Below are 27,078 nucleotides of genomic sequence, written 5' to 3'. Positions count from 1 at the left end.
ATTTGCGATTATATTATTTATATACAAGAGCCTCGTGTCATTAGAGGTGGCCCGGGGCTCCTTTGAATAAATGAACAGTAGCTTCCTTTTTGTTTGCCTGTGTAAGGAGCCGCTAGGTTGGAATAGCAGGAGTGCGGATGTGACAAGTACCAAATTTTAATTCACTCATAAAAATAACTCCCATCTTTATGATGCTCCTGGGAACAGCGTTTAAAATTTGTCATCATTTGCATATGCAAAGTTAATTAGATGACAACCTTATTTTGCTAAAAGTTTTTTCATAAATCCCGTCTCTATTTAGACACATGTTAAGCTAAAAGGAGAATAAATAAAGCCTGTATAAGCAAGCATAATTTGCATATGTAAATTAGGCCAGTTACCAAACCCTTTCAGGTCGTGCATTCCAGATCATCATAACTCGCTGTGTAAAAGAAAAACGCTACAACTCGCCTCTGGTTCTTTTGCCAATTATTTTAAATCTGTGTTCTCTGGTTACCGACCCTCATGCCAGTTTTTCCTAATTTAGTTATTTAGGAAAGACTGCATACTTGGAGCCGCTCTAGAGGGGAGTGTGGGTAGCAGAATGGACCCTGCCTCTGACACGTTCCCATCTAGCGAGGTTCCTCTATAAGTTAGCAATCGATTCCCCTTAGTTTCAAATTTCTAAAGCTTTGACGGTGAACGTTCTCAGCTGGGGTAAGTAGTACCTCTTTGATTGGCGCCTCGGTTAATCTGCAGATTGTGGGCAGTTTATCATCTTTCTTCTTCTGCCACTTTGCAGAGTGCCGGGAATAATGGTTTTCACCTAATGCATTCCACTCGAGAGCAGAACGGAAAACCCAACCTCGATGTCACACAAAGCCTCAAACACAGCATCAACTGGTAAAAAAACGAACAATTCATTCTGTAATCTTAGCTGTGATGTTTGAAAATGTCACTAAGACCCTCTGGCTGAGTGCAGCTCCAACACTCAAGAAGCTCGACACCATCCAGGACAAAGCAGCCCACTTGATTGGCACCCCATCCACCACCTTAAACATTTATTACCCATCCCTAATTGCCCTTGAGAAGGTGGTGGTGAGCCGCCTTCTTGAACCGCTGCAGTCCGTGTGGTGAAGGTACTCCCACAGTGCTGTTAGGGAGGGAGTTCCAGGATTTTGACCCAGCGACGATGAAGGATCGGCGATATATTTCCACGTCAGGATGGTGTGTAACTTGGAGGGGAACTTGGAGGTGGTGGTGTTCCCATGCACCTGCTGCCCTTGTCCTTCTAGGTGGAAGAGGTCGCGGGTTTGGGAGATGCTGCCGAAGAAGCCTTGGCGAGTTGCTGCAGTGCATCTTGTAGATGGTACACACTGCAGCCACGGTACGCCAGTGGTGGAGGGAGTGAATGTTTAAGGTGGTGGATGGAGTGCCAGTCAAGCGAGTTGCTTTGTCCTGGATGGTGTCGGGTTTCTTCAGTGTTGTTGGAGCTGCAACCATCCAGGAACAAACCTGCCACTTATCAGCCCAAGCCTGAATGTCGTCCAGATCCTGTTGTATGTGGGCACGGACTGCTTCATTATCTGAGGAGTTGTGAATGGCGCTGAACACTGTGCAGTCATCAGCGAACATCCCCATTTCTCACCTTACTGTTGCCCTGAGAAGGTGGTGTTGATTGATACAAGGTCATTTTGGAGGGCAGTTGGGGTGGGACTAGACTTATAGGACAGACCGGGTAAGGACGGCAGGTTTCCTTCCCTAAAGGGCATGAGTGAACCAGATGGTGTTTTACGACAACCCGATAGTTTCATGGCCACTTTTTGTTTTTATTGAAACCAGTTTTTTTTTTAACTGCAAACTGCAGGCTGTGCTATTCTGTTACATACGTATTTTCTTTATTATTATTATATAAGGCACCATTCTCAACGCAATAAGAAATTAGTTCTATTCCAGCAACCTGTCTTGCGAAAAAAAAGCCTTTAATTGATTTCAAAACCCTTACAGGATTAGTAAGTTATGAACTTTGTATACACTAAACACAGCCATTCATTTTTCTCTTTTATTTTAAAGCTCAGCGAACTGCAACCAGAGTCCCTCAGGGGCAAAGTTACACATTGGTAAGTATGAAGATCAAGGAAGGGATGAAGAGAAGAGATATAACTCGGATGGCTGGAGCAGTGATGAGGATATGCCTTGCTCCTCTTGCAGAGTACCTGCTCCCCCTACAGGTGAGCTTCAGCATCAGAAGCCTTTCTGCTGTAACAGGAACATGATTCTCAAACACTGAAAATAGAGGGCAAGAGCTGTGACTGCTTTAGAAAAGAAAATGGATTCTGTGCTAGGAAAATTGTAAATTGAAGTAGCACTCTGTAAAAATTGGTTACAAAGAATGGTTAGAGTTGTTAATCATTATTTTGAAGTTTACTACACACATGTAAATTGAGATGAGGTACAGATCAGCTATGATCTCGTTGAATGGCGGAATAGGCTCGAAGGGCTGAGTGGCCTCCTCCTGCTCCTGTTTATAAGTAGTGTGGGTTTGACAAGCTTCTCTAAGACCACCTAGTGTATTACTGATCCACATAGACCAGTAGGTCCTGGTTCAGTCGCTGGTGTGTGTTGAGTTAGCTGATTATAGCTTTAGAAAGGGCACCTCAATTGGTTTTATTGGCCCATGGCAAGGTAGGGGGGTAATCAACAAAGATTCCTGCTCCTGATCACAATCGGTACAAAATTATGAGGGGCATAGATAGGGTAGATAGAAAGGAACTTTTCCCCTTAGTAGAGGGGTCAATAACCAGGGGGCATAGTTTCAAGGTAAGGGGCAGGAGGTTTAGAGGGGATTTGAGGAAAAACTTTTTCACCCAGAGGGTGGTTGGAATCTGGAACTCACTGCCTGAAAGGGTGGTAGAGGCAGGAACCCTCACAACATTCAAGAAGCATTTAGATGAGCACTTGAAATGCCATAACATACAAGGCTACGGACCAAGTGCTGGAAAATGGGATTAGAATAGACAGGGCTTGATGGCCGGCGCAGACACGATGGGCCGAAGGGTCTCTTTCTGTGCTGTATAACTCTATGACATGCCATTGATAATCTGAAAAGAAAATCTATCAAGGTTCAAGGTTATTTCTCAGTAAATGCATTTATTTGACACACATTTATTTGAACGACAGATTGAACAGTTATGAATGGCTTTAGTTCTCATGTTAACTCGCTACCTCTTTGCGGTCTCTTCGCTCCATTTTTTGGACAGACTGCAGCGATACATTTCGCATCCAGCTATGAAGTAGATCTATGGCGTCAGTCGGTAGCACGCTCACCTCCGAGTCAGAAGGTCAAGGTTCGGGTCCCATTCCAGAGAACTGAACACATGATCCAGGCTGTCACGCCAGTGCAGTACTGAGGGAGTGCTGCACTGTCGGAGGGGCTGTCTTTCGGATGAGACGTTAAACCGAGGTCCCCATCTACCCTCTCAGGTGGATGTAAAAGATCCCATGTCACTATTTTGAAGAAGAACTAGGGAGTTCTCCCTGGCCAATATTTATCCCTCAATCAACATTATTAAAACAAATTATCTGGTCACTATCTCATTGCTGTTTGTTGGACCTTGCTGTGCGCAAATTAGCTGGCGCGTTTCTCTATATTAAAACAGTGACTGCACTTCAGAAGTACTTCATTGGGTGAAAGCCACCTTGGAACATCCTGAGGTCGTGAAAGGCGCTATATAAATGCAAGTTCTTTCTTAATCAAGAACCCGCTGAAATGACATAGTGTCAGATTTCTGACAGTAAACATGGTCTGATTTGGTTCTACCTCAGTGGATGAGATACTGATAACACCATTTTGTGTAACTTTTCCCAACACAACAATGGTCAAAATAATTCACTGTTGTCCCAATACTCCGCTCTCTGGCACCTGGGTTCTGCTCATTTCCCAAATGGTACAGAGAGGTAACGGTAGTGGCGATCCCATGACATCGGATCTCCAGCCCCTTTACGCTGGCCTGAGATTGCCAGAGCTTTCCAAAATGGCGCACTTGGTCCTCCACCTGCAACAGGTATAGCCCAGCCTTGCAATGTTCCTCACTACAGGAAACTTTTTTTTATCCGGCACCGACGGGACCGACGTGGTGCCGGTTCATCAAAAATTCCGGATAACTGAAAGCTATAGTAAAAGATACGGAGCTGAGAGCTCCGTATAAAGCAACAAACCCTCAGGTTCAGAACAGTGGCCACAAGTTCCAAGCATCTCTGTAGCTTAGCAACAGCTGCAGCCACACCCTTGCACAGCAACAGATCGAGTAAGGCAAGTAATAAAACTTACCTGAACCTACTCCTGAATTTTGCCGGTTAACCGAGATTTCCGGTTATTTAGGTACCAGTAAATCGAAAGTTTCCTGTATATGATTAAGGGGAGCCTATTTCCAGTGGTACCGCCACTGGGCCCAGCACTTAGATTCCCCACACAGGCTCAGAGGGTCTGAGAGGGAGTGGCAGCAAGGCACTGTATCAGTAAAGGTAAGTCAAAGATTTATTAAACAGTGACTCGCCGTACCTTTAGTCCTTGGATCTGTTTGGTTGTTACTGGAGAAAAGCAGACGGCTCCAAACCCATCAACCAGGCCTGCATATACAAGCCTCTTGGGTCTGTGCTGTTGACTCGGCCTCCGATTCCCTGAGCCAGGCCTTGTTGGGAAGTGTGACCGGGCTAACAGTCTGGGACACCACATTCAAGTGTACCACTGATACGCTTTGCCTGTTTTACACCCAGGCAAGGGATGTGGAGGAGGAACATCAGGGCCTGTAAAGGATTATGAGAAGTTTGCAGGAAGTGTGATACTGCACTATCTAAATGTAATTTCTGCTTCTTAAAAGCATTTCCTTTAGCTTATTATATAAACAGATACTGCGTTCTCCTGAAATACTCCACAAAATTAAAGGGGGTAGAAATTCATCTTGGTTGGTCACATAAAACGGGCGACAGCGAATCTGCAGCCCATCAGTTGGAAAGAAAAGTGTAAAACGAGCTGCCGATTGTCCAAGATGAGTTTCTACCCCAAGGTCTTTCTAACGCAAAACTGCTTTCAAACTTCACCGAGCACTGTGTGTTTTCTCTGCCTCCATTAGGTAAGCCCATGGTGTCAGAGGTTGAGTTGATGAGTTTGCCCGTGGTGAAGACTCCAGTGGGCAGTAGGTACTCGGGAGCGAGGCTGGAGGCGCTCGTTGGAAACCTTCGACAGCAGTTGGAGCAGCAGCAGCCTCTTAAAGAATTCATGGTAGGTCAGCGAGCTCCACGGGAATCGCCCGTCACACTGCATGTGCTTATTCCCGAGATGTTTGGTCGCACGGAAAATATAATTGAGGGCCGAATTTCCTCGGAGCTGCTCCCGCTCCATAACTTCGCCAGGGGTGCGACAGATCCCCGATTTACAACCGTTAATGAGGTTTCGATCATACCTGCGACCAAGTTACAGCACCAGAGCAGGACACACACCGAGGGAATTCCCAACCATCGTGTTTCTTCCATGCCACCCCCCTCCGCCCCGCCACCCCCAGTTGCTCTTAAGAAGGCGGTGGTGGGCCTTCTATTTGAACCGCTGCAGTCCGTGCGGTGAAGATGCTCCCACAATGCTGTTAAGTAGGGTATGCCTCCAACAAGCACAACCATCTTCCTTTGTGCCAGGGCTGACTCCTTTTCCCCACTGACTTCAGTATTACTAGGACTCTTTGGTGCCACATTCGGTCGAATGTGGCTTGATGTCAAGGGCAGTCACTCTCGCCTCACCTCTAGAATTCAGCTGCGATGAGGTCTGGAACGGAGTTGTCTTGTGGAATCCAAACTGAGCATCAGTGAGCAGGTTATTGGTGCGCTTGATAGCACTGGTGATGACTCCTTCCATCACTTTGTTGAGGATTGGGAGTAGGCTGATAGGCAGTAATTGGCCAGGTTGAATTTGTCTTGCTTTTTCTGGACAGGACATACCTGGTCAATTTTCCACAGTGTCGGGTAGATGCCAGTGTTGTAGCTTTGCTGGAACAGCTTGGCTAGAGGCACGGCTAGTTCTGGAGCACAGGTCTTCAGCACTACAGTTGGTATGTTGTCGGAGCTCATAGTCTTTGCTGTGTCCAGTGTCCATCAAGTCAGGAGAGCAACAAGAGTTGGATCAATAGACTTCTGGCCAAATTTACAGCCTTCTGGGCTCAACATTGAGTTCAACAGTTTCAGATCATAACTACTGCTCCCATTTTTTCCAGACGGTAGCTGTTGGCAATGATTCTGCTATTCCCATTTACATCTCCTCTAGACCCATCTTTTGTTTCTTTACTTGTCCCTTTACCATCCCCCTTTGTCTCGCACCATCACCCGTTTTGTCGTTTAATCTCTCCTGCCTTCCACCCTATCACAGACCTTCCCTTTTGTTCTTTCCTCCCCTTTCCCCCCTTTCTCTGCCCCAGCACCTGCTTAAAACCTGTTACATCTCTAACTTTTTCCAGTTCCGATGAAAGGTCATCGACCTGAAACATTGACTCTGTTTCTCTCTCGCTCCACAGATGCTGCCTGACCTGCTGAGTATTTCCAGCATTTTCTGTTTTTCCCCCATTGGCAGTATTTTGTTTTTGTATTAGCTCAGTTTTTTTATTCAGTGCTACACTGAATGGTACCTTTGTCCACTGGCAGGCTTTAATTCATTTTGAAGTTATTAATCAGAGCCTTTCTGTTGACATAATTGGCACAAGCCTAGACAAGTGGTTAGGTTACTAAGACATGCTTGTGTATTGGTTTATCTAGAGGGCTTTTTTTTTGTTTGCTGTGTGAAGATATATCAACTAGTTGACAATTATAAAATCCAAATCTTCAGGCTATATCATTGATATCCAAGACCAATTAGCCAGTTATAGTAGAACCTTGATTATCTTCTCTCCCATAAACCACAAAATTGAATCAGGGCCAATTGGGAAGGTAGCCAGAGTCAGGGCAGGGTCAAGAGGTCAACAGTTTTCTGGAGTGGGATTGGAGAGCAATGCATCAGGTCGGGAGAGCAACAAGAATTGGGGCGATGCACATGAGGATTAGGGTACTAGGTTGGGAGACCAATGAGAGTTGGGTCAATAAACCTGCAAGGGTAGAGATACGAGGTTGGGAGAGCAGCGAGGGTTGGGTTGATAGACCTATGAGGGTTGAGATACCAGGTTGGGAGAGGAGTGAGGGTTGGGTTGATAGACCTATGAGGGTTGAGATACTAGGCTGGGAGAGCAGCAAGGCTTCTTCAGCAGCACCTCCCAAACCTGCGACCTCTTCCACCTAGAAGGACAAGGGCAGCAGACGCATGGGAACCCCACCACCTCCAAGTTCCCCTCCAAGCCACACACCATCCTGACTTAGAAGTATATTGCCGATCCTTCATCGTCGCTGGGTCAAAGTCCTGGAACTCCCTCCCTAACAGCACTGTGGGAGTACCTTCACCACACGGACTGCAGCAGTTCAAGAAGGCGGCTCCTTCTCGAGGGCAATTAGGGATGGGCAATAAATGCTGGCCTTGCTAGCGACGCCCACATCGCACAAATGATTTTTTTTTTAAATGTTCTCCTGTTGATCGAAATGCCACTGCCAGAATCTTGCAAAACTTACCCCTTAGTGTCACAGGTTAAACATCTGATGGAAGCGTACAATAACTTAGAAAGCATAACATGTTAAAAGCTCTTGAAAGATGAGTCCTTTACAATGGACTTTACTTCATGAAAACTAAAGATAGGTTAAATGCAGGGAAGAGGTTGAAACATGAATAGTTTTCGTGTCATTTACTCTCAATGAGCTGGGCTACTGACTGTACCACAATGAAATATATAGACAGAAGGTTGTACTGTTCCGAGTCTTTGATTGATCTTATCTTATGGTATCAGTTACCGGTCAATGCAATAAATACAGACAGCCGATACTCACTTGTTTCATTCACCTGCTCTTATAGTGCTGTCTTTCAAATTCAACTTAAATACACGAACAGCTACACTCTGCAGTATTCACTACATCCATACATTTTTGTAGGATTTCTTGTAGTAAAATACTCATCGATTTGTTTACTAGGTAAACCTTGTAAAGGTCTTGTGACAGGATTATCCAGCTCAGCAGGCTGAAGACAAGTTCTCTATTAGCAGTCTGTCTGAATCAATTAGGGAAAATGGTTTTGCCAGCCAGATTAGTAAAGTATACGGACTGGTCATGTGATCAGCAATACCACCCGGTGAATATGAAAGGTGACACTGAAGGGCCGAATTTCGCAACGTTTACTCCCATTGCGGCGCCTCCCTCGCTGGGAAATCAGGACATCACGGGTGTCATAAATCACAACTTCTACAAGAAGTAACTCAGGAAGTACTACTGAACGGCCAGCTGAGGGCGCTGTCCGAGGAGTATAAATACTCAGGCGTGGGCCCAACTTGGCCAGAGACAGTCTGGAAACAGGAAGCTAGTGACTACTAACTAGACCTCCATGTTTTGTTACAAGTCGATTAAAGCCTTGCTTTATGTATAACCAAGTGCGTAGTGAGTCTTTATTACGTCAATGGGTGTGCGCCCCAATGATTTTTTGCATTTTTTAAGTTTAATGGAAAGAAACTAGAGGTCATTGATTGAAAATAATTGGCAAAAGAACTAGAGGAGAAATGAGGAGAAATGTTTTTCACACAGAGAGTTGTTAAGATCTGGAACGCACTACCTGAAAGAGTGGTGGAATCTGATTCCATAGGGACTTTCAAAAGGCAATTGGACATGTATTTGAAGAGGACTAATTTGCAGGGTTATGGGGGAAAAGCTGGGGTGTGGGACTAAATTGGGCAGCTCCTTCAAAGAGCCGGTGGAGGCTCAATGGGCCAAATGGCTCTGTCTGAGCTGTAAGATTCTAAAATCGCGGGGCGTGCACCCCTGGGTGGGCCTCCACATGGAGAGCACACTTTTGGAAAAATCAGGTGTGAATAGTGGCATGTACCCATTAAAGATCTGTGGCTAGATGTCTGTTTGCAAATTAATTCCATTACAGGTTGAGCGTCCTGAATCCGGCAACATCGGGACCGAGGCCGAGTCGGTTTTCATGTTTTTCTGGACTTCGGAACGTGTTTCTGATGTCCGAAGTCCGGAAATATTGCAACCTGAGCTCGGGCGTTTCCGGACATCAGAAACACGCTCCGAGTCTGGAAATGCCTGGGCCGCTCCCACGTAGCGCTGACGCGTTTCTCTGCCCCTCCCCTTCTGTTAAAGGGGAGGGACGCTGCGAGCTCTGCAGAGCATCCGATGGCCCACACTAGGCCACCAGGGTGGCGTGGTGCCGTGGCCGCAGCCTGGCGGAAACACTAAGTGGAGCTGTGCAGATTAAGGAGGATAAAACACGACACTAAAGTTTTATTGCATCGCTCGCATTTTTCATACGATTTTTCAAAAAAAGACAACAAAAGTTAATGGCTTTTTGAAGCACAGGTTGAGCGTCCAACATCCGGAGTTTCGGATTCTGGATTTACGGATTCCGGACGGCCCTGCCACCAATACATTCTGTATTCCAGAACTACGGATTTTGGACGCTCAACCTGTAATAAATTGAATCAGTATTAATTTGAATTCAAAAAAATTTAAGGAAGAGGCAGAAAAGGATTCTCCTTAACCCTTCCAATACTGTGGACATTATTGCTTTTCAGCACTCCCTGTTTTTGATGTGATGTTTGTGTCAAAGATGGATTCCACCAGTTCGGTTGCAGAAATGAACCTTTGAAACTGGTTTCAGCTGCCGAGGCCCCAAGCTTTGGAATTCCCTCCCTAAACCTCTCCGCCTCTCTGCCTCTCTTTCCTCCTTTTAAGATGTTCCTTTAAACCTACCTCTTTGACCAACCATCCGTCCTAATGGGGGTATCTAGAACTAGGGGGCATAGTTTCAGGATAAGGGTTCGCCCATTTAAGACGGAGATGAGAAGGAATTTCTTCTCTCAGAGGGTCGTGAATCTTTGGAATTCTCTTCCCCAGAGAGCTGTGGAGGCGGAGTCACTGAATATATTCAAGGCGGAGATTGACGGACATTTGAACTACAGGGGAGTCAAGGGGTATGGGGAGAGAGCGGGAAAGTGGTGTTGAGGACAAGATTGGGTCAGCCATGATCTTATTAAATGGCGGAGCAGGCTCGAGGGGCCGATTGGCCGACTCCTGCTCCTGTTTCTTATGTTCTAATATCTTCTTCTGTGGCTCGGTGTCAAAAATGCTTTTATTGATATCGCTCCTGTGAAGTGCCTTGGGACGTCTTGCTATGTGAAATGCGCTATATAAATGTAAGTTGTTGTTGTTTCAGGGAATAATAGAGATCTCCCATCTACAAAATACAGGAAACTCTTTTTTTATCCGGCACCGACGGGACCGGCGTGGTGCCGGTTTATCAAAAAGTCCGGATTACAGAGAGGTATAGTAAAAGGTAGGAGAGCTCCGTACACGGCAACAGATCCAGGCTTCCCTGTTGCTTAGCAACAGGTGCAGGAACCCCGGTTACACAGCCACAGATCCAGGAACGGCCACTAATATGAAGTAAAACTTACCTGAACCTACTCCTGAATTTTGCCGGTTAACAGAGATTTCCGGTTATTTAGGTGCCGGTAAGTCGAGAGTTTCCTGTAGATTGTGGATACAAAAAAGACATGTATAAGATTTAAAACATAAATAAAAAGTTATATTAAATGGAAAAGAAACAATAAAAATCGACAGAGAACATAAAGAATATAGAGAAAAAAGGGCAACTAAGGTAAAGTATTTTAATATTTTATATTTTTATTATCTAAAATGAAGTTTAATGAATATTATAATAACAAAGCTTTTTCCTGATACTTGAGTGGTGTTTATATTTTATATTAGGATTTATATTCGATACTTGAGCTAAAAATAAATCAGCCCAGGGAGACAGGCATTTCCCTGAATCCAGTGGCAATTGAAGAATTAAATGTGGGTGTGTAATATTATTCCATAATACTCAGCATGTCTAACCTCTGTGAAAAGCATCACTGGGATCGCAGAATCAGTTTGAAGAGTTATTTAATCATGTAATTAGATTTCAGTGTATAATTACCGTAAGGTACATAGCCCTTTAAATCTGGACATCTTATGCCACAGTCACATCTGCGCTACTGTCAGAGGGAGAAGTAATGCGGCCTTGGATTTAAACAGGCATTACTAACAGGCCTTTAATCTAATGTGTGGTTCCAAGGTTGACCAGGGAGATCCACTCTGAAAGGATGCGAGACAAAGATCATCTTTCAGTGACGAGTACTGATTAGATTTGCTCCCGCTATGCCAAATAGTGGTCCGTGCTACCCAAAAAAGGAGCCTCGCTCCTCATTCCGGGCTCTAATGAGCGTGGGGCATGTGACATAAATCAAGCGATGCGGCGGACAGAGTAATGGGTGGCTGTGGGTGAAAGGAGAGGTGGGACCGAATCAGCCAAACTGGTCGTAGATGTTCGGGTCGTTAAGATGATGAAAATTGAAATCGCTAACCATGATAGGGTTATGAGTGGTAGCCAATCGGTTCCAGTTCAACTGAAATATCATCATTGGATGTGACTCAAGTGTCTCGGAGATTGGTAAGTGGAGCAAAGCAGAATAAATCTGCGTCTTCAGAAAACGTGAACTTCACATACAATTAATTCAATAATGGAACTGAATGAGAAATGACAACCTGCCTTGGCACTTTGCTGCCTCTAACTTTTTTTAAAAAAAAGCAAGGATTAACTACGTTAGAATACAAACGAGCAGCACGATTGGCGCTTATTATGGCCTTTTGCTCATACGAGCTTTTGGGTTGAATTATTCACCGGTGGACATTATAACGAAATGCTGTAATATGTGTAAGGATATTTGAGGCTTCACCAGTGTGCCATTTGCAGCGGCGTGTGCCTGGCAAGAAGCTGCTCGAGTCCTGAAGTCACCCTGCAGCAGTTGGCGCTGTCTGTCTGCATCACTTGGTGCTGTTCGACACCTTGTTAACCCAATGTGAATAACTATCAATTGGGAACCCTTCACGCCAAACTTAATACTACGTGTTTGGCCATGGGAAATGGAATTGAGCTTATTTTCCTCAGCTACACAATCGACTTGTGATTGCACTGTTTATCAGTTACAGTGAAGTCAGGTCATCCAGGGAATATTTTCTGTATTCTAGATGGCCATGTGCTGTCGCTATACTGTAAATACAGGGTCTACAGACCTTGCATGCCCTGGTGAGGCTATCATTGACTATCGCCAACCAGCTCCCTCCGATTTGTCTTCTGACACTCACTTTCTGCTTGGTTTCTCTCCTCCATACATCAGTCTCACTGATGTGCCTTCCTTGCCCTACTTATCTTTCATACTGCTCTTTCCGTCTCAGTCCTGTCCATTCCACTTTCACTTTAGAGGGGGTCATCACTGCTGTGATTAAGCAGCTCAGTTGGTTGAATGCCAGACTGGGTGGCAGCAGGTCTTGGGAGCAAATAAGGCAGGATTGAGTTAATCATCCAAGGCGTGGGGGAAAACCAGGAGACTGTGTAGTGTGTGCCACACTGCTACAGCAACCCAGTTATCAGAAAGAGAGAGATTATTATGAACCCGTCTTGTTTTAGATCATAAGAATCTCTTAGTGTCAGCTGTGGCTCAATGGGTTGCACTCCTGTCTGAGTCAGAAGGTTGTGGGTTCAAGTCCCACTTCAGAGACTTGAGCACAAAATCTAGGCTAACACTCCAGTGCAGTACTGAGGGAGTGCTGCAGTGCTGGAGGTGCCGCCTTTTGGATGAGACATTAAACCTAGCTGGATGTGATAGATCCCACGGCCATTATTTCGAAGAAGAGCAGGGGAGTTATCCCCGGTGTCCTGACCAATATTTATCCCTCAATCAACATCACCTTCTCAAGGGCAATTAGGGATGGGCAATAAATACTGGCCTTGCCAACGACACCCACATCCCATCAACGGATACATTTTTAAAAATAGATTATCTGGCCATTATCACATTGCTGTTTGTGGGAGCTTGCTGTGCGCAAATTGGCTGCCGCGTTGCCCACATTACAACAGTGACTCCACTTCAAAAAGTACTTCATTGGTCAGATTTTGTTTTTGTCTTATAACACTCCTGTGAAGCACCTTGAAATGTTTTACTACGTTATAGGCGCTGTATAAATACAAGTTGTTCTTCTTGTAAAGCGCTTTGGGACGTCCTGAGGTTGTGAAAGGCGCTGTAGAAATGCAAGTCTTTTTTCCTTTTACGCTATATTTTTTAAAAGAAGGATTTGTAGCTTGTCGGCATTACAAACATCTTTTAATAATCTATTTTCTTTCTCCTAGAACACACAGTTGACTGTCCTTGACATTAAAGTGCAGGGGGGAGTTGGTCTGCCTTTTGACTGTAAAGAGTCCCTCATCAGGTTTAGACTGATTGAAAGAGAGATGTCAAAGTTCAGGCTGGTGTCTTGTCATAACAAAGGGAGACATTTGCTGCTATCTCTAAATGGCTATTCTATCAAAAAATGAGTGTAATGTTTCAAAAGCTAGTTACATAGCCACTGTGTCCACATAGGCTAGTTGAAAAAAGACAGATATTTAGATCGTTCAGTAGAAGTTGAGCCTAGGTGATGGGCCTATTCAAGCTTTATCACAAGGTTGTCCATCGCCTATTCATGAGGTTTATTGAATTGTGTCTTTGAACTCTATTTTTGATAGTCGGTTGTGAAAGCACTTCTTTTGTCACCCTGGATCAAAGGGAGGAAGGGCAAATAATCAAAGCTGGGTCCTTAGTCGCCAGTTTTCTTTTCGCTGGTCTGCTGTATGGGACCGAGGTGTCAAGGATTCCATAGAGCTCTCTCTCTGCTGAAGGTTTCCATCATGGATACGTGGCCCAAAGTTATTGAAGAGATCAACAGAGTCTTTAGAGTTTTTATTGTTTTGGAACTGGTGAGAAATCAAGTATTCTATTACTATAACAACGGCAAGATACTGGAAACCTGAAATACAAACAGAAAATGCTGGAAATACTCAGCAGGTCAGGCAGCACCTGTGGCGAGAGAAACAGAGTTCCACGAAAGTTCATCGACCTGTAACCTTAACTCCGTTTCTCTCTGCAGAGATGCTGCCTGACCTGCTGAGCGTTTCCAGCATTGTCTGTTTGTAATTCTACTACTAGAACTAGTCTGTTGATTGAGCCATCTTGCTGTGGTGTTATTTTTTGCCTCGATAAAGACTAACTCTCATCCTGGGTGTGTCAGCATGTTACTGTCTGCTGAGTTTGGAGAGGCCAGAAGTTCTGGAATAAACAATAATGGTTCCAGTCTATACACCAACAGTAAATTGGCTCATTGTTCGACCAGGGCATATCGTGCCCTAGATGTAGCACGCATATAATCCCGTTTCCATTCATAGGGAGCAAATGCTTTTCTTATGGCAGTAGACGTTTGGAATGAGCAGGCATAAAAGTAGTATCAGGCAGGAGAAGGAATGAATTGTAAAAATCAACAACATTTCATGCTACTTTCTTATGTTACCAGTCCTGGCCTGTGAGTAGAGTGACCTGTAATTAGGACAAGTGATTTGTCATCACACAGATCCACTCAGAAAGCAGCATTTTGCCTACGGTACTTTTTTTTTAAAGCAAAATGTTAGTAATTGGACAGAAAACTATGGTACACTCTGTCCATTGCAATCCACTTGCTCTACCCATAATTCCAAGCAGCCCCTAGTGACAATGATCCCTCATGGGCTGAGACACCAAATGAGCCAGTCAATCAATGATGCGAACGAGCAATGACGGACAGGTAAACAGCCTCTGGTCCATCCAGCCTGTCCCACACAGTTGCGATACCTTGTGCATCATAACATGTACACCCCACCCTACCCGAAACCATGTGATCTCCTGGGCGAGGCAAAAAAAATTAAAAAATACCCAGGCCAATTTGGGGGGGGGGGGGGGGAAATCTGGGAATTTCCTCTCCGACCCATCTAGACGATGGAAACTAGTCCGGGAGCTCACACTGGTCCTGAATTCCCTGCCTACCTTCTGTAAGAGGTGGTCTTTGCTCCAGCCCGAAACACAGTAGTGTCATTAGAATAGTTCCCCTTTCAGAGTTCCCTCATAAATGTGTGGCATTTGGTGCTAGATCACAATCAAGTGAACCATTTTGTGAAGTTTGCAATGATGACACATTTTGAATTTAGACTATGTGAGCTCAGGTCCTGGCACCATAGAGAAACAAGAAGAGTAGGAGGGTAATAGCTGAACCTGGTCAAGATGTAATCAATTTCTTTGCTCAATATGTCACTCCACAAACAATGCTACAGATGTGAGTGCACCTTTAACACAATTAAGAAGGGGAAAAAAAGGCGGCAGTTGTCCATTTTGCATTTAGTGAGTGATTGTGAATTACATCCCTCACACTTCTCCCTCTCTCTTAAAGGCACTGGAACATCTGAAACCTGTTGATGACTGTACGGTGGGAAAAGCTCCAGAAAACAGGGAAAAGAACAGATATAGAGACATCCTGCCCTGTAAGTAATTTCACCGGAACAAGGACCATCCAAGAAGCAGGAATCCTCATCATACAATGGATGGTGTTTTACTATCAACTGACATCTGTACAATTACTTTGTGCACTATTGATAAACCATCAGTAATATTAGGCTGATATGTGAGATCACCGTAAAACCCTTACAACTCTAGCCAGGGAGTCTTTCGGATGGAATGTTGACTCGAGGCCCTGTCTGCTCTCAATTCAATTCAATTCAATTCAATTCAATTTTTATTTGTCATATATGCAGCAAACGTGTGTACTGCACAATGAAATGTTGATTTTTACGAGTCCTCCCAACATTGGAATAAATATGGCATAGCAATGATAAAAATACTAATAGAAATATAGTAATAATAAATAAAACAACAGTAATAATAATAAATTATTCGTTCATGAGTCTTATGGCCTGGGGGTAGGAGCTGTTTCGAAACCTGCTGGTACGAGACCGTATGCTTCGGTATCTCTTACCGGACGGGAGCAGGGCGAAGTGGTTGTGGCTGGGGTGGCTCGCGTCTTTGATGATTCTCAGGGCCTTCCCCCGGCACCTCTCAGGTGGACCTACAAGATCCCATGGCACCATTCGAAGAAGAGCAGGGCAGTTCTCCCAGTGTCCAGCCCAACATTTTTCTCTCAACCAACATCCGTAAAACAGATGATCCCGTCATTTATTTCATTGCTGTTTGTGGGAGCTTGCTGTGCGCAAATTGGCTGCCGCGTTTCCGACATCACAACAGCGGTTACACTTCAAAAGTTCTTTATTGGCTGTAAAGCACTTTGGGACGTTCGGAGGTCATGAAAGACGCTGCATAAATGCAAGTTCTTTCTGAGATGTTTTTTCTTAAATTTTCAAATTGAGGGATATCAAGATTCAGAAAAAAAAATCCACTTTTTGTGCCCTGTGTCACATTGTCATGAACTCTCAGATTATGTACATAAGGATAGAGAGTAAAGGTTCCCTGTACTCTAACTCAATACACTTTGATCCCAGTGCTTAAGGGACCACCCCTACTGCATTGATGTATCAATCATTAGCTTTCCTAATTGGTAGCACTTGCCTTGTGTCGGTCCCAGGAGATGAACACATCGTCTAGGCTGACACTAAGGGAGTGCTGCTTTGATGGAGGTGCTGCCTTTCTGATTTCATTTTAATCCAATCTGCCTGCTCGGGTGGATGCAAAGGATAGCGTGGCACTAGTCTAAGAAAAATAGAAGAGCTCTGGCAGTGTCCTGGTTGACACTGCTCCATTGACCAGCAGCCCATCAACTCGTTATTTATTCCATCTGCTCATTTTGTGCTCATGATGTGTTCAAATGGCCTACATAACAGTGGTGACACTTCAAAAGCAATTCATTGGCTACAAATTATTTTTTCTACCAACCAATCTTATGATACGAAGGTTGATAATCTATGGATGTTGCAATAATGATGCATATTTATTAGCTGTCACAGATTCTATTCAAATTAAAACAAAGGAAGTGCATCAAAGCAAACTTTCCACTTTGGAGAAAGGTTCTCATCCTCGTGATTAGAAAGGCTCATTGCCTCTTACTGTGAAAACCCATTTAGTACCAATTGGTATTAGATAAATGGCACCTTTGTGCTATGGAGTCGTGTCTTCTGGAAGTCTCATGGGCTGAGACACCAAATGAGCCAGTCAATCAATGATGTGAACGAACAATGACGGACAGGTAAACAGCCTCTGGTCCATCCAGCCTGTCCCACACAGTTGCGATACTGTGGGCTTAGCAGGCCAATTAAGGGAAAGCCGGTGACAGAAAACGTCAGCATATGACGTTTCATCTGTCAAGATTTTTTGGCAGATGAATTGTCATCGTTTGACAGCTCTGTGAAGCTGTCAAACACTGACAATCTGTCTTCTAAGTTGAGTCCTTTACTCAAGACTCACTTAGAAAGCTTTCCTGAGCAGAAAACGGAAGGCTGCTGCATTTAAGAATGCAGCGGCCATTCTGCTTTCTCTGCCGGTGAGATGAGGCAGCTCCGCAGCCTAAAGGGATGAAGCCTGGAGGAAGAAGCAAAGGTAAGTAATCTTATTAAAACACTTCACACACACCTCACACACTTACCTCTCCACACATTGCACTCATCACTCACCTGCACAGTGCACTTTTCGGCCCCGCAGACCCACGGCTCGCCTCGCTGACCCTGGCGAGGTTCGGAGCCGTCAGGAAGCCCACACTTTATGGCTCAAAATAGGGATTAGCCAAAAAACTGCCTGTTAACTACCTGTTAACAAACAGTTAATTGGCACTAATCCCCTTCCCACCTCTAGGAGACGGAACCCGGCGTGGGTACCCGCCTCCTGGGAAGATGGCACGGAGGCAGGCTGGGGGCAGGATGGGTACCCGCTCCCAGATTCTGTCAATTTCCCGGCAGTCCCGCCTCCATACCCGCCTCCCCAGAGCTGGCAAAATTGCCCCCTCCAATTCTAACAAAGAAAATGTAGAATCACAATTTTACAACGGTACACAAAGATGTTGATTTAAAAAGGAGGCAGAATGCTTGGTAAATATTAGCCACAATATGACACCTTTATCTTCAAATACAGATTTTGTGATTGAGAAAAAACATTAAAAAGGACAAAAATAACAACAGCCATCCCGATCTGTCAAAGATAAAAGGAACCAGGTGGTATAGTTAGTTGAGAACTGACCTTTTTCACTCAGAGACCTGGATTCAAAAGCAGCTCACACTGAAGAGATGAAGAACTCTCTCCCAGTGTCTGCCACAAGGATCCCATGTGAAATGCATTGACCTACTCTCAACCTGGTTCCTATTGGGTAGAATTACACCACAAAATTCTATAATTTAGCATGAATGCGCACTAAGTTAGCAATTTGTACTCATGTCGGGTGACCGGGATGGCTGAATGTGGGAGATCTAACACTATCGGGTGAGCACCATCAGCACAAAGGCCTAGAAATTCACTGGCCTTAGCGCCGCTTTTGAGGCGCTAGAGGGCCTAGCGCCGAAGTTATGGCCAGTTTAGAAATTGACAGGGGCCCTAAATCGGCGTTAGGCCGGTAGCGCTGCGCCGGCACCGATGACGTCATCGGTGTGCGCAGCGTCCCGGTTGCCATGGTAACCCGCCCGAACTCGGAAATTGAGTTGCGGCCGCCTCGCCCGTGACAGCCGCAAGCAACGTTCTGGCAGAGGTGCCTTACAGAACTTTGCGCCGGCGCATTAAAGGCCCCGCGGCGGCCGGCCGCTTTCCCGCCGGCCGCCTGGCCGCAGCTCCCTCCCCGGACTTCCCCCCCCCCGGAACAGAAGCAAGCCCGGCACTTGTCCGAGGTGCCGGGCTCATTTTTAAAAAGATTATCGCGGGCCGCGGCCGGGTGCAGGCAGCTCCTCCTTAACGGAAGGAGGAGGCCTGCACTTCCCGAGCCTGCTGCACCACAGCGGGCGCCGCAGCGCCGGAATAGCGCCGCAATGCGGCGCGTGGCGCCAGTTTTGAGGCGCTGAGACCCCTCAGTAGCGCCGGCAGCCGTTTGGGCGTGGCGCTACTGAATTTTTGGCGCGCGCAGAGGGACTTAGCGCCGGCACTAACTTCCGGCGCTAAAGCCCTCGCTGCGCCAAAACCGAATTTCTAGGCCAAGGACTTTAATGGTCAAGGTGGCCCCCTAACTTCTCAGGGCAATAGATGCGGCCTTGCCTGTATCCCCCACATGCCAAAATAACACTCAGGAATGTTTTCAGAAGTCGGCACTTTTTTACGGTCGGGGTTAAGGCACATTGCTGGAAAACAGAACTTTACTCACATCTGGCCAAAGCTGACCTAGGAGTGATTGATGGAGACAGTGGGGAGTAGAAGCTCTGATCAGCAAAGTTGACATACTAATGCTTAGCCCACTCGCGGTACATTTCTGTGTGCATTATTTTTTAACAGGTAGTAACTGATTTGGAATATGGCCAATGCCTGTGTAAAAATATCGCACATAGGTATGTCGTGGCAGCACATTGAGCATTCATTTGTGAACTTGGCTGATTGGCATTCAAGGATGGAAGGCCGTGCCAAAGCCCTAAGCTCTGGAAATTCCAAGAATTCCATCCTTGAATGCCAAAATTGGAACCATTTTCCCTTCGTCAGGACTGATGCCCCTCAGGCCTGTGAGCACAATCATTTATTACAGGAGGAAAATGTAATTTATGCAGCAAATATTAAGGGGTGGGTGGTGTAAATTCAAAACGAACCTGTGGAAACAATATTCCAGTGAGCGAGTGGTCAATCTATGGAACAGACTCCCAAGGGAGATGGTGGAAGCAGTTAGTATTGATTCATTCAAATGGAAATTAAATAGATTTCTTTCAGAAAATAATATTTTGGGATACAGTATATGAGTAATTTGAGACATAACGTGTGTGGTGAGTATAACATGCTTGGGAGGAGAAAGGTGACTTTGGACCTATGGTTCCCAAAGCTCTCCACCACTGGGGTTTTCCTCACGTCATGTCTGGGTCTGTTGTAGACTCATTGATCGAGATTGATTGCCATGATTAATCAACAACTCCATTATCATTGTATCATGTGACGACCAGGATGGTAGAAAGTGGACGAAATAAACCTTGTTCTTCTTTCATCTAGTAATTCCTAACTTATTATGCAGCAAATGCAAGATGGCACTACTGAAGGGAACAGAACAAACTCTATCAATTTTTAGTTTAAATAGCATTGTAACACTGGTTGGATTGATGGATTTTTACCCCTTTTCCTTAACAGCACTAATATCTTATGCCATCATTCACTGGTGTTACACAACAGCTCACGAGACTGTAAGCTTGAGTTCCGTCAACCACAGTTCAACCAAAACCGTATCCTAACTCCCACTAAGTCCCATTCACCCATCACCCCGGTGCTCGCTGACCTACATTGGCTCTCGGTCCGCCAATGCCTCGATTTTAAAATTCTCATCCTTGTTTTCAAATCCCTCCATGGCCTCGCCCCTCCCTATCTCTGTAATCTCCTTCAGCCCCACTACCGCCACCCCCCCCCCGCCGAGATCTCTGCGCTCCTCCAATTGTGGCCTCTTGCGCATCCCCGATTTTAATCGCTCCACCATTTGACGGCCGTGCCTTCAGCTGCCAAAGCCCTAAGCTCTGGAACTTCCTCTTTAAACCTCTCCGCCTCGCTTCCTCTTTCTCCTTCTTTAAGACACTCCTTAAAACCTACTTCTTTGACCAAGCTTTTGGTCACCTGCCCTATTATCTCCTTATGTGGCGTGGTGTCAAATTTTGTTTGATAATGGTACTGTGAAGCGCCTTGGGACGTTTTACAATGTTAAAGGCGCTATATAAATGCAAGTTGTTGTTGTTGTAAGGATAGCACACCAGTAATAAAACCTAACTTGGGGTTAATCCGGTGCTCTCAGACTTCCAGCGGGGAAGCCATGCTCACAGGAAGCGTAGGCCAGGGATGGGGCTCTGGCACTGCAGCTCCAACCTACGCTCTCGTTCGATTGCAGCTCCCTGCTGGGATCACAGAGCCTCGGAATTCGCCCACAAGTCTCTGTGATCCGAAAATCATGAACAATTTGGACTCGGGAAATCGGAAGTACAGATACACAAATCACTAAAAGTTGCGACGCAGGTTAATAAGGCCATTAAAAAAAAGCAAACCAAGTTCTTAGGTTCATTTCTAGAGGGATAGAATTGAAAAGTAGAGAAATTAAGTTAAACTTGTATAGTACCTTGGTTAGACCACACTTGGAGTACTGTGTGCAATCTCGTCTCCATATTATAAATAGGTTATGGAGGCACTGGAGAAGATGCAAAAAATGATTTACAAGAATGGTACCAGAACTGAGTGGTTATACCCATCAGGAAAAATTGAACAAGCTGGGAATCATTTCTCTAGAAAAGAAAAGGCTGAGGGGTGACCTGATCAAATGAGGTCTTTGCCCCATCAAATCCTTTCATATTCTTAGACGTAGAGAAGATGTTTCCACTTGTGGGGAAGCCCAAGACTAGAGGCCCATAAATAGAAGATAATCACTAATAAATCCAATAAAGAATTTAAGAGAAACTTCTTTACTCAAAAGAGTGGTGAGAATGTGGAACACACTACCACACAGTGTAGTTGAGGAGAATAGCACATCTTCATTTAACTGGAAGCTAGATAAGTACATGAGGGAGAAAGGAATACAGGAAACTCTCGATTTACCGGCACCTAAATAACCGGAAATCTCTGTTAACCGGCAAAATTCAGGAGTAGGTTCAGGTAAGTTTTACTTCATATTAGTGGCCGTTCCTGGATCTGTGGCTGTGTAACCGGGGTTCCTGCACCTGTTGCTAAGCAACAGGGACGCTTGGTCTGTGGCCGGGGTTCTTGCACCTGTTGCTAAGCAACAGGGAAGCCTGGATTTGTTGCTGTGTATGGAGCTCTTGTACCTTTTAACTATACCTCCCTGTAATCCGGACTTTTTGATAAACCGGCACCACACCGGTCCCGTCGGTGCCAGATAAAAGAGAGTTTCCTGTAGAAGGGTATGCTGATGGGGTGAGATGAAGAAGGGTGGGAGGAGGCCTGTCTGGAGCATAAACAACAGCATGGGCCTGTTGGGCTGAATGGCCTGTTTGGCGCTGTATTTTCTATGTAATTCTATGTGAAACGCTCTGCCGCTGTGAAATGCATTTGTTCTCAAATCCGCAGATGATAAAACCCGGGTTCACATCGGGGAGCGCGGCTATATCAACGCAAGTTACATCAGGATGCCGATCGGCTCCGAGGAGTACTTATACATCGCTTGCCAAGGACCGCTGCCAGGCACCACACACGACTTTTGGCAAATGATCTGGGAAAACAAGGCTGACGTCATCGCTATGATGACCCGTGAACACGAGCGGGGGAAGGTCAAGTGTCATGGATACTGGCCTGACCAAATGTACCAACCAATGAGAGTCGACAAGTACCACCTCGCCCTGGAAAACTACCAGGTGCTGGATTCTTTCGAAATAAACAGCATGAAGATGACAGACAGCGAGGTAAGGAATTTAAAAAAAAACCCACAATAATGGAAAATAATTATAGAGTATATTCCTGATTTCCAAAGAGTTATATTTTAGTTTGATGCAGTAGGTGTTTAAAAAAGTTTTTTTTTATAATCAACTAAGTCTATACAGAGTTTAAAGAATGACATCAGTTCAGCCTGGGGCAAGTTTTCCTATTCCTGCTTCCGGGTATATCGGCTCATCTGGTCCAGCGCATACAGGAAAACTGGGTGGGAGAACCGATTGTTCAAAGTCGTGAAGGGTTTTGATAGAGTAAATAAGGAGAAACTGTTTCCTGTGGCAGAAGGGTCGGTAACCAGAGGACTCATAAAGGTGATTCACAAAAGAACCAGAGAACATAAGAACATAAGACGTAGGAGCAGGAGTCGGCCATTCGGCCCCTCGAGCCTGCTCCGCCATTCAATAAGATCATGGCTGATCTGATCTCGGCCTCAACTCCACTTCCCTGCCCGCTCCCCATAACCCTCGACTCCCTTATCGTTCAAAAATCTGTCTATCTCCACCTTAAATATATTCAATGACCCAGCCTCCTCAGCTCTCTGGGGTAGAGAATTCCAAAGATTCACGAATTCCTCCTCATCTCCGTTTTAAATGGGTGACCCCTTATTCTGAAATTATGCCCCCTAGTTCTAGATTCCCCCACGAGGGGAAACATCCTCTCAGCATCCTCCGTGTCAAGCCCCTTCAGAACCTTATATGTTTCAATAAGATCACCTCTCATTCTTCTAAACTCCAATGAGTATAGGCCCAACCTGCTCAACCTTTCTTCATAAGACAACCCCTTCATCTCCAGAATCAACCTCGTGAACCTTCTCTGAACTGCCTCCAATGCAAATATATCCTTCCTTAAATAAGGAGACCAAAACTGTATGCAGTACTCTAGGTGTGGTCTCACCAACACCCTGTACAGTTGTAACAGGACTTCCCTACTTTTATACTCCATTTCCTTTGCAATAAAGGCCAACATTCCATTTGCCTTCCTAATTACTTGCTGTACCTGCATGCTAACTTTTTGTGATTCATGTACAAGGACCCCCATATCCCTCTGTACCTCAGCATTTTGTAATCTCTCCCCATTTAAATAATAATTTGCTTTTCTATTTTTCCTGCCAAAGTGGATAACCTCGCATTTTCCCACATTATACTCCATCTGCCAGAATCCTGCCCACTCACTTAGTCTATCTATATCCCTATGGAGATTCTTTGCGCCTCCACACAGTTTGCTTTCCCACCTATCTGTGTACATCAGCAAATTTGGCTACATTACATTCGGTCCCTTCATCCAAGTCATTAATATAAAGGCGACATGAGGAAACATTTTTTTTTACACAGCGATTCGTGATCCGGAATGCACTGCCTGAAAAGTTGGAGGAAGCAGATTCAATGGTAACATTCAAATGAGAATTGGATAAATGTTTGAAGGGAATTAAATTACAGGGCTATGGGGAAAGAGCGGGGGAGTGGGATTAATTGGGCAGCTCTCCCAAAGAGCCGGCACAGGCACGATGAGCCACTGGCCTCCTTCTGTGTTGTATCATTCTATGACTCTATGACCTGCAAGAGAGCCTGGTCAATTTTTTTGTCCATTCAGTGGATGGAAAATTGGGAGAGTTGAGTTACGGGCGTGGGATCCTCCCCATCCAATTTTCTTCTGTATGCTGCGTCCAGGGGATTCAATAAGCCCAGGTGCCGGAACCCAGAAATCGATTGCACCACATCCCAGCAAAGTGCCTGTTAATACGGACGGTGGGAATGAAACCTCATTACACCACAATGACTAAAACATATAGTAGCTTCAACTGATTTTCTTGGGCTACAATCACTACCTTACAATGACCTTGCTTCCAGTTGAAAACACACCACACATGCTACAAACGGAAGGTGCCAAGATCGGACGCCTCTGTCATATTATATGCTTTGCTCATTGGGAAAAGCTGCATTAAAATCAGAGTGGAGAAGTGTGAGGTAATGCATGTGGGGAGGGCTAACAAGACAAGGGAATACATTATAAATGGTAGGACACTGAGAAGTGCAGAGGATCAGAGGGACCTTGGAATGCATGTCCACAGATCCTTGAAGGCAGCAGACCAGGTAGATAAGGTGGTTAAGGTCCCTGGATACTTGCCTTTATTAGCCGATGCATAGAATACAAGAGCAGGGAGGTTATGCTTGAACTGTATAAAACACTAGTTAGGCCGCAGCTAGAATACTGCGTGCAGTTCTGATCACCACATTACAGGAAAGATGTGATTGCACTAGAGAGGGTGCAGAGGAGATTTACGAAGATGTTGCCTGGGCTGGGGAATTTTAGCTATGAGGAAAGATTGGATAGGCTGGGGTTGTTTTCTTTGGAACAGAGGAGGCTGAGGGGAGACCTAATTGAGGTGTATAACATTATGAGGGGCCTAGATAGAGTGGATAGGAAGGACCTATTTCCCTTAGCAAAAGGGTCAATAACCAGGGGGCATAGGTTTAAAGTAATTGGTCAGAGGTTTAGAGGGGATTTGAGGAGAACTTTTTTCACCCAGAGGGTGGTGGGGGTCTGGAACTCACTGACTGAAAGGGTGGTAGAGGCAGAAACCCTCATCACATTTAAAAAGAACTTGGAAGTGCCGTAACTTACAAGGCTACGGACCAAATGCTGGAAAGTGGGATTAGGCTGGATAGCTCTTTGTCGGCCAGCACGGACACAATGGGCTGAATGGCCTCCTTCTGTGCTGCAAATCTTTATGATTCTATGATGACTTTAGATTATTTTGAATGTTTGTTAAGCGGGAAGGTAGTTCAGGTGCTAAGTGCCTGGTGTGGTCTAGTACTGAGCCGCACAAAGCAGCTCCCAGGTGTGATCACTGGTCAGTGCTACACTAGTTAATCCCAGCTGGGACAACAGAAGAGTGAACAGTGCGACACTGACCTTTAGTGTCCCTTGGGCTGGGGGGGGAAAGCATGGGAGAAATCTGCACGTGTTCCTGGTCACGACTGATCTCCAGTGACCCAGCTTGCAAAATGCACGTGGGTGAACGTGGGGTGAGGACGATGTTTTGGCTCAGCTGCGATGCCCTCCCAAGTTGAATAGGCTGCCCAGCGCTCAACGTCAAGGAAGGCTCCTTAGGTAAAGTAGCCAAGGGCTGGCAGTACCCGGGAGTGTGGTGCAGTAAGAGGAGGGGGAAAAAACTCAGGTTCAAAAAATCAAACACAATTCTGCAACGAGTTTGATTTGTGCCTCGTTACATATTTCAGACAGGAGAAGTACATTACGTCAAACATCTAAAATTTATTACATGGCCTGACCACGGGACACCAAACTCATCAGAGCAGCTTGTACGTTTTATTCTCTACATGAGGGAAGTACATCACCTGGGACCAATGGTCATACACTGCAGTGCTGGTATCGGAAGAAGTGGGGTGCTGATCTGCACGGACGTACTGTTGAGCCTGATTAACAAAGAACTCAACGTAAGTAAAGGAAATATTCTTGTGACGGGGTTTTTTTTTGTCTAAAATGCACCCATCTATAATTATCTTCCTTTTCCCCTTATACACAATTCTCCCGTGTTTCAAGGCTGCACTAACCAGCCCCTATCGATACCATCACTTGCTCAAACACAAGTAGGTATATTTAAGCTTCCCGATATGGATTTCCTCCCCTCCCCACACCCCAGATCATTTCCTTTTTCTCAATCAGACCTGCCGGAATCTTGGGAAACTCTGGGTGCATACATCATCCAAGCATGGGATTCACAAGAAATAGGAGCAAGAGTAGGCCATTCGGCCCTTCGAGCCTGCTCCGCCATTCAATAAGATCATGGCTGATCATCGACCTCAACTCCACTTTCCTGCCCTATCCCCATATCCCTTGATTCCCTTAATATCCAAAATTCTATCGATCTCTGTCTTGAATATACTCAACAACTGAGCCTCCACAGCCCTCTGGGGTAGAGAATTCCAAAGATTCACCACCCTCTGAGTGAAGAAATTTCTCCTCATCTCAGTCCTAAATGGCCGACCCCTTATTCTGAAACTGTGACCCCTGGTTCTAGACTCCCCAGCCAGGGGAAACATCCTCCCTGCATCTACCCTGTCAAGCCCTGTAAGAATTTTGTATGTTTCATTGGCCCAGATATTCCGATCCCTACGGGTGGATACGCGCTGTGTACCCATCCGTAGGGACATCGGAAATGCCGGTTTCAGGCATGCACAGCGCATGCGCTGAAAACCGGCATTTCCGATCTGTCAAGAATCCTCCCCATCCCAGGAATCAGCCATTCGCGCGCAAGTCTCTTTGTTGAATTCCCTAACATGGCAGGTGCTGAACACCAACTTCATTCTCCATGAGGGAAGATTCTACTAGTTTGCGTGGAATTTATTAAACTCAAAAGGGTAGTTGAAATCTGGAACTCTTTCCCACTAAAGGCGGTGAATTCTGGCCCAGTAGGAGTCATCAAGACTGAGATCGTGAAGGGCCCAATGCCTCCTTTAGGCAGCCGCCGGGGACACCTGAATATTGCCCCACT

General features: G+C 45.4%; 1 protein-coding gene across 7 annotated transcripts in view; it reads left to right on the top strand.

The window, feature by feature from the left end:
• Positions 1 to 27,078, top strand: part of ptpn20 (protein tyrosine phosphatase non-receptor type 20) — a 505,217-nt gene that overhangs the window by 454,058 nt on the left and 24,081 nt on the right. For all 7 annotated transcript variants that reach the window (XM_085970355.1, XM_085970356.1, XM_085970357.1 and 4 more), the window contains 6 exons: positions 782 to 882; positions 2,053 to 2,210; positions 5,112 to 5,260; positions 15,427 to 15,517; positions 22,206 to 22,537; positions 25,805 to 26,020. In XM_085970355.1, coding sequence (XP_085826481.1) covers positions 782 to 882; positions 2,053 to 2,210; positions 5,112 to 5,260; positions 15,427 to 15,517; positions 22,206 to 22,537; positions 25,805 to 26,020 — 1,047 coding nt within the window. The remainder of the gene's footprint in view (positions 1 to 781; positions 883 to 2,052; positions 2,211 to 5,111; positions 5,261 to 15,426; positions 15,518 to 22,205; positions 22,538 to 25,804; positions 26,021 to 27,078) is intronic.

The sequence above is a fragment of the Somniosus microcephalus genome, chromosome 29 (genome assembly GCF_052327205.1).
Source record: "Somniosus microcephalus isolate GS21.2 chromosome 29, FLI_Smic_1.0, whole genome shotgun sequence".
NCBI classification, from domain to species: domain Eukaryota; kingdom Metazoa; phylum Chordata; class Chondrichthyes; order Squaliformes; family Somniosidae; genus Somniosus; species Somniosus microcephalus.
The sequence above is the reverse complement of the archived record's forward strand: the minus strand, read 5'-3'. Positions and strand labels throughout refer to the sequence as shown.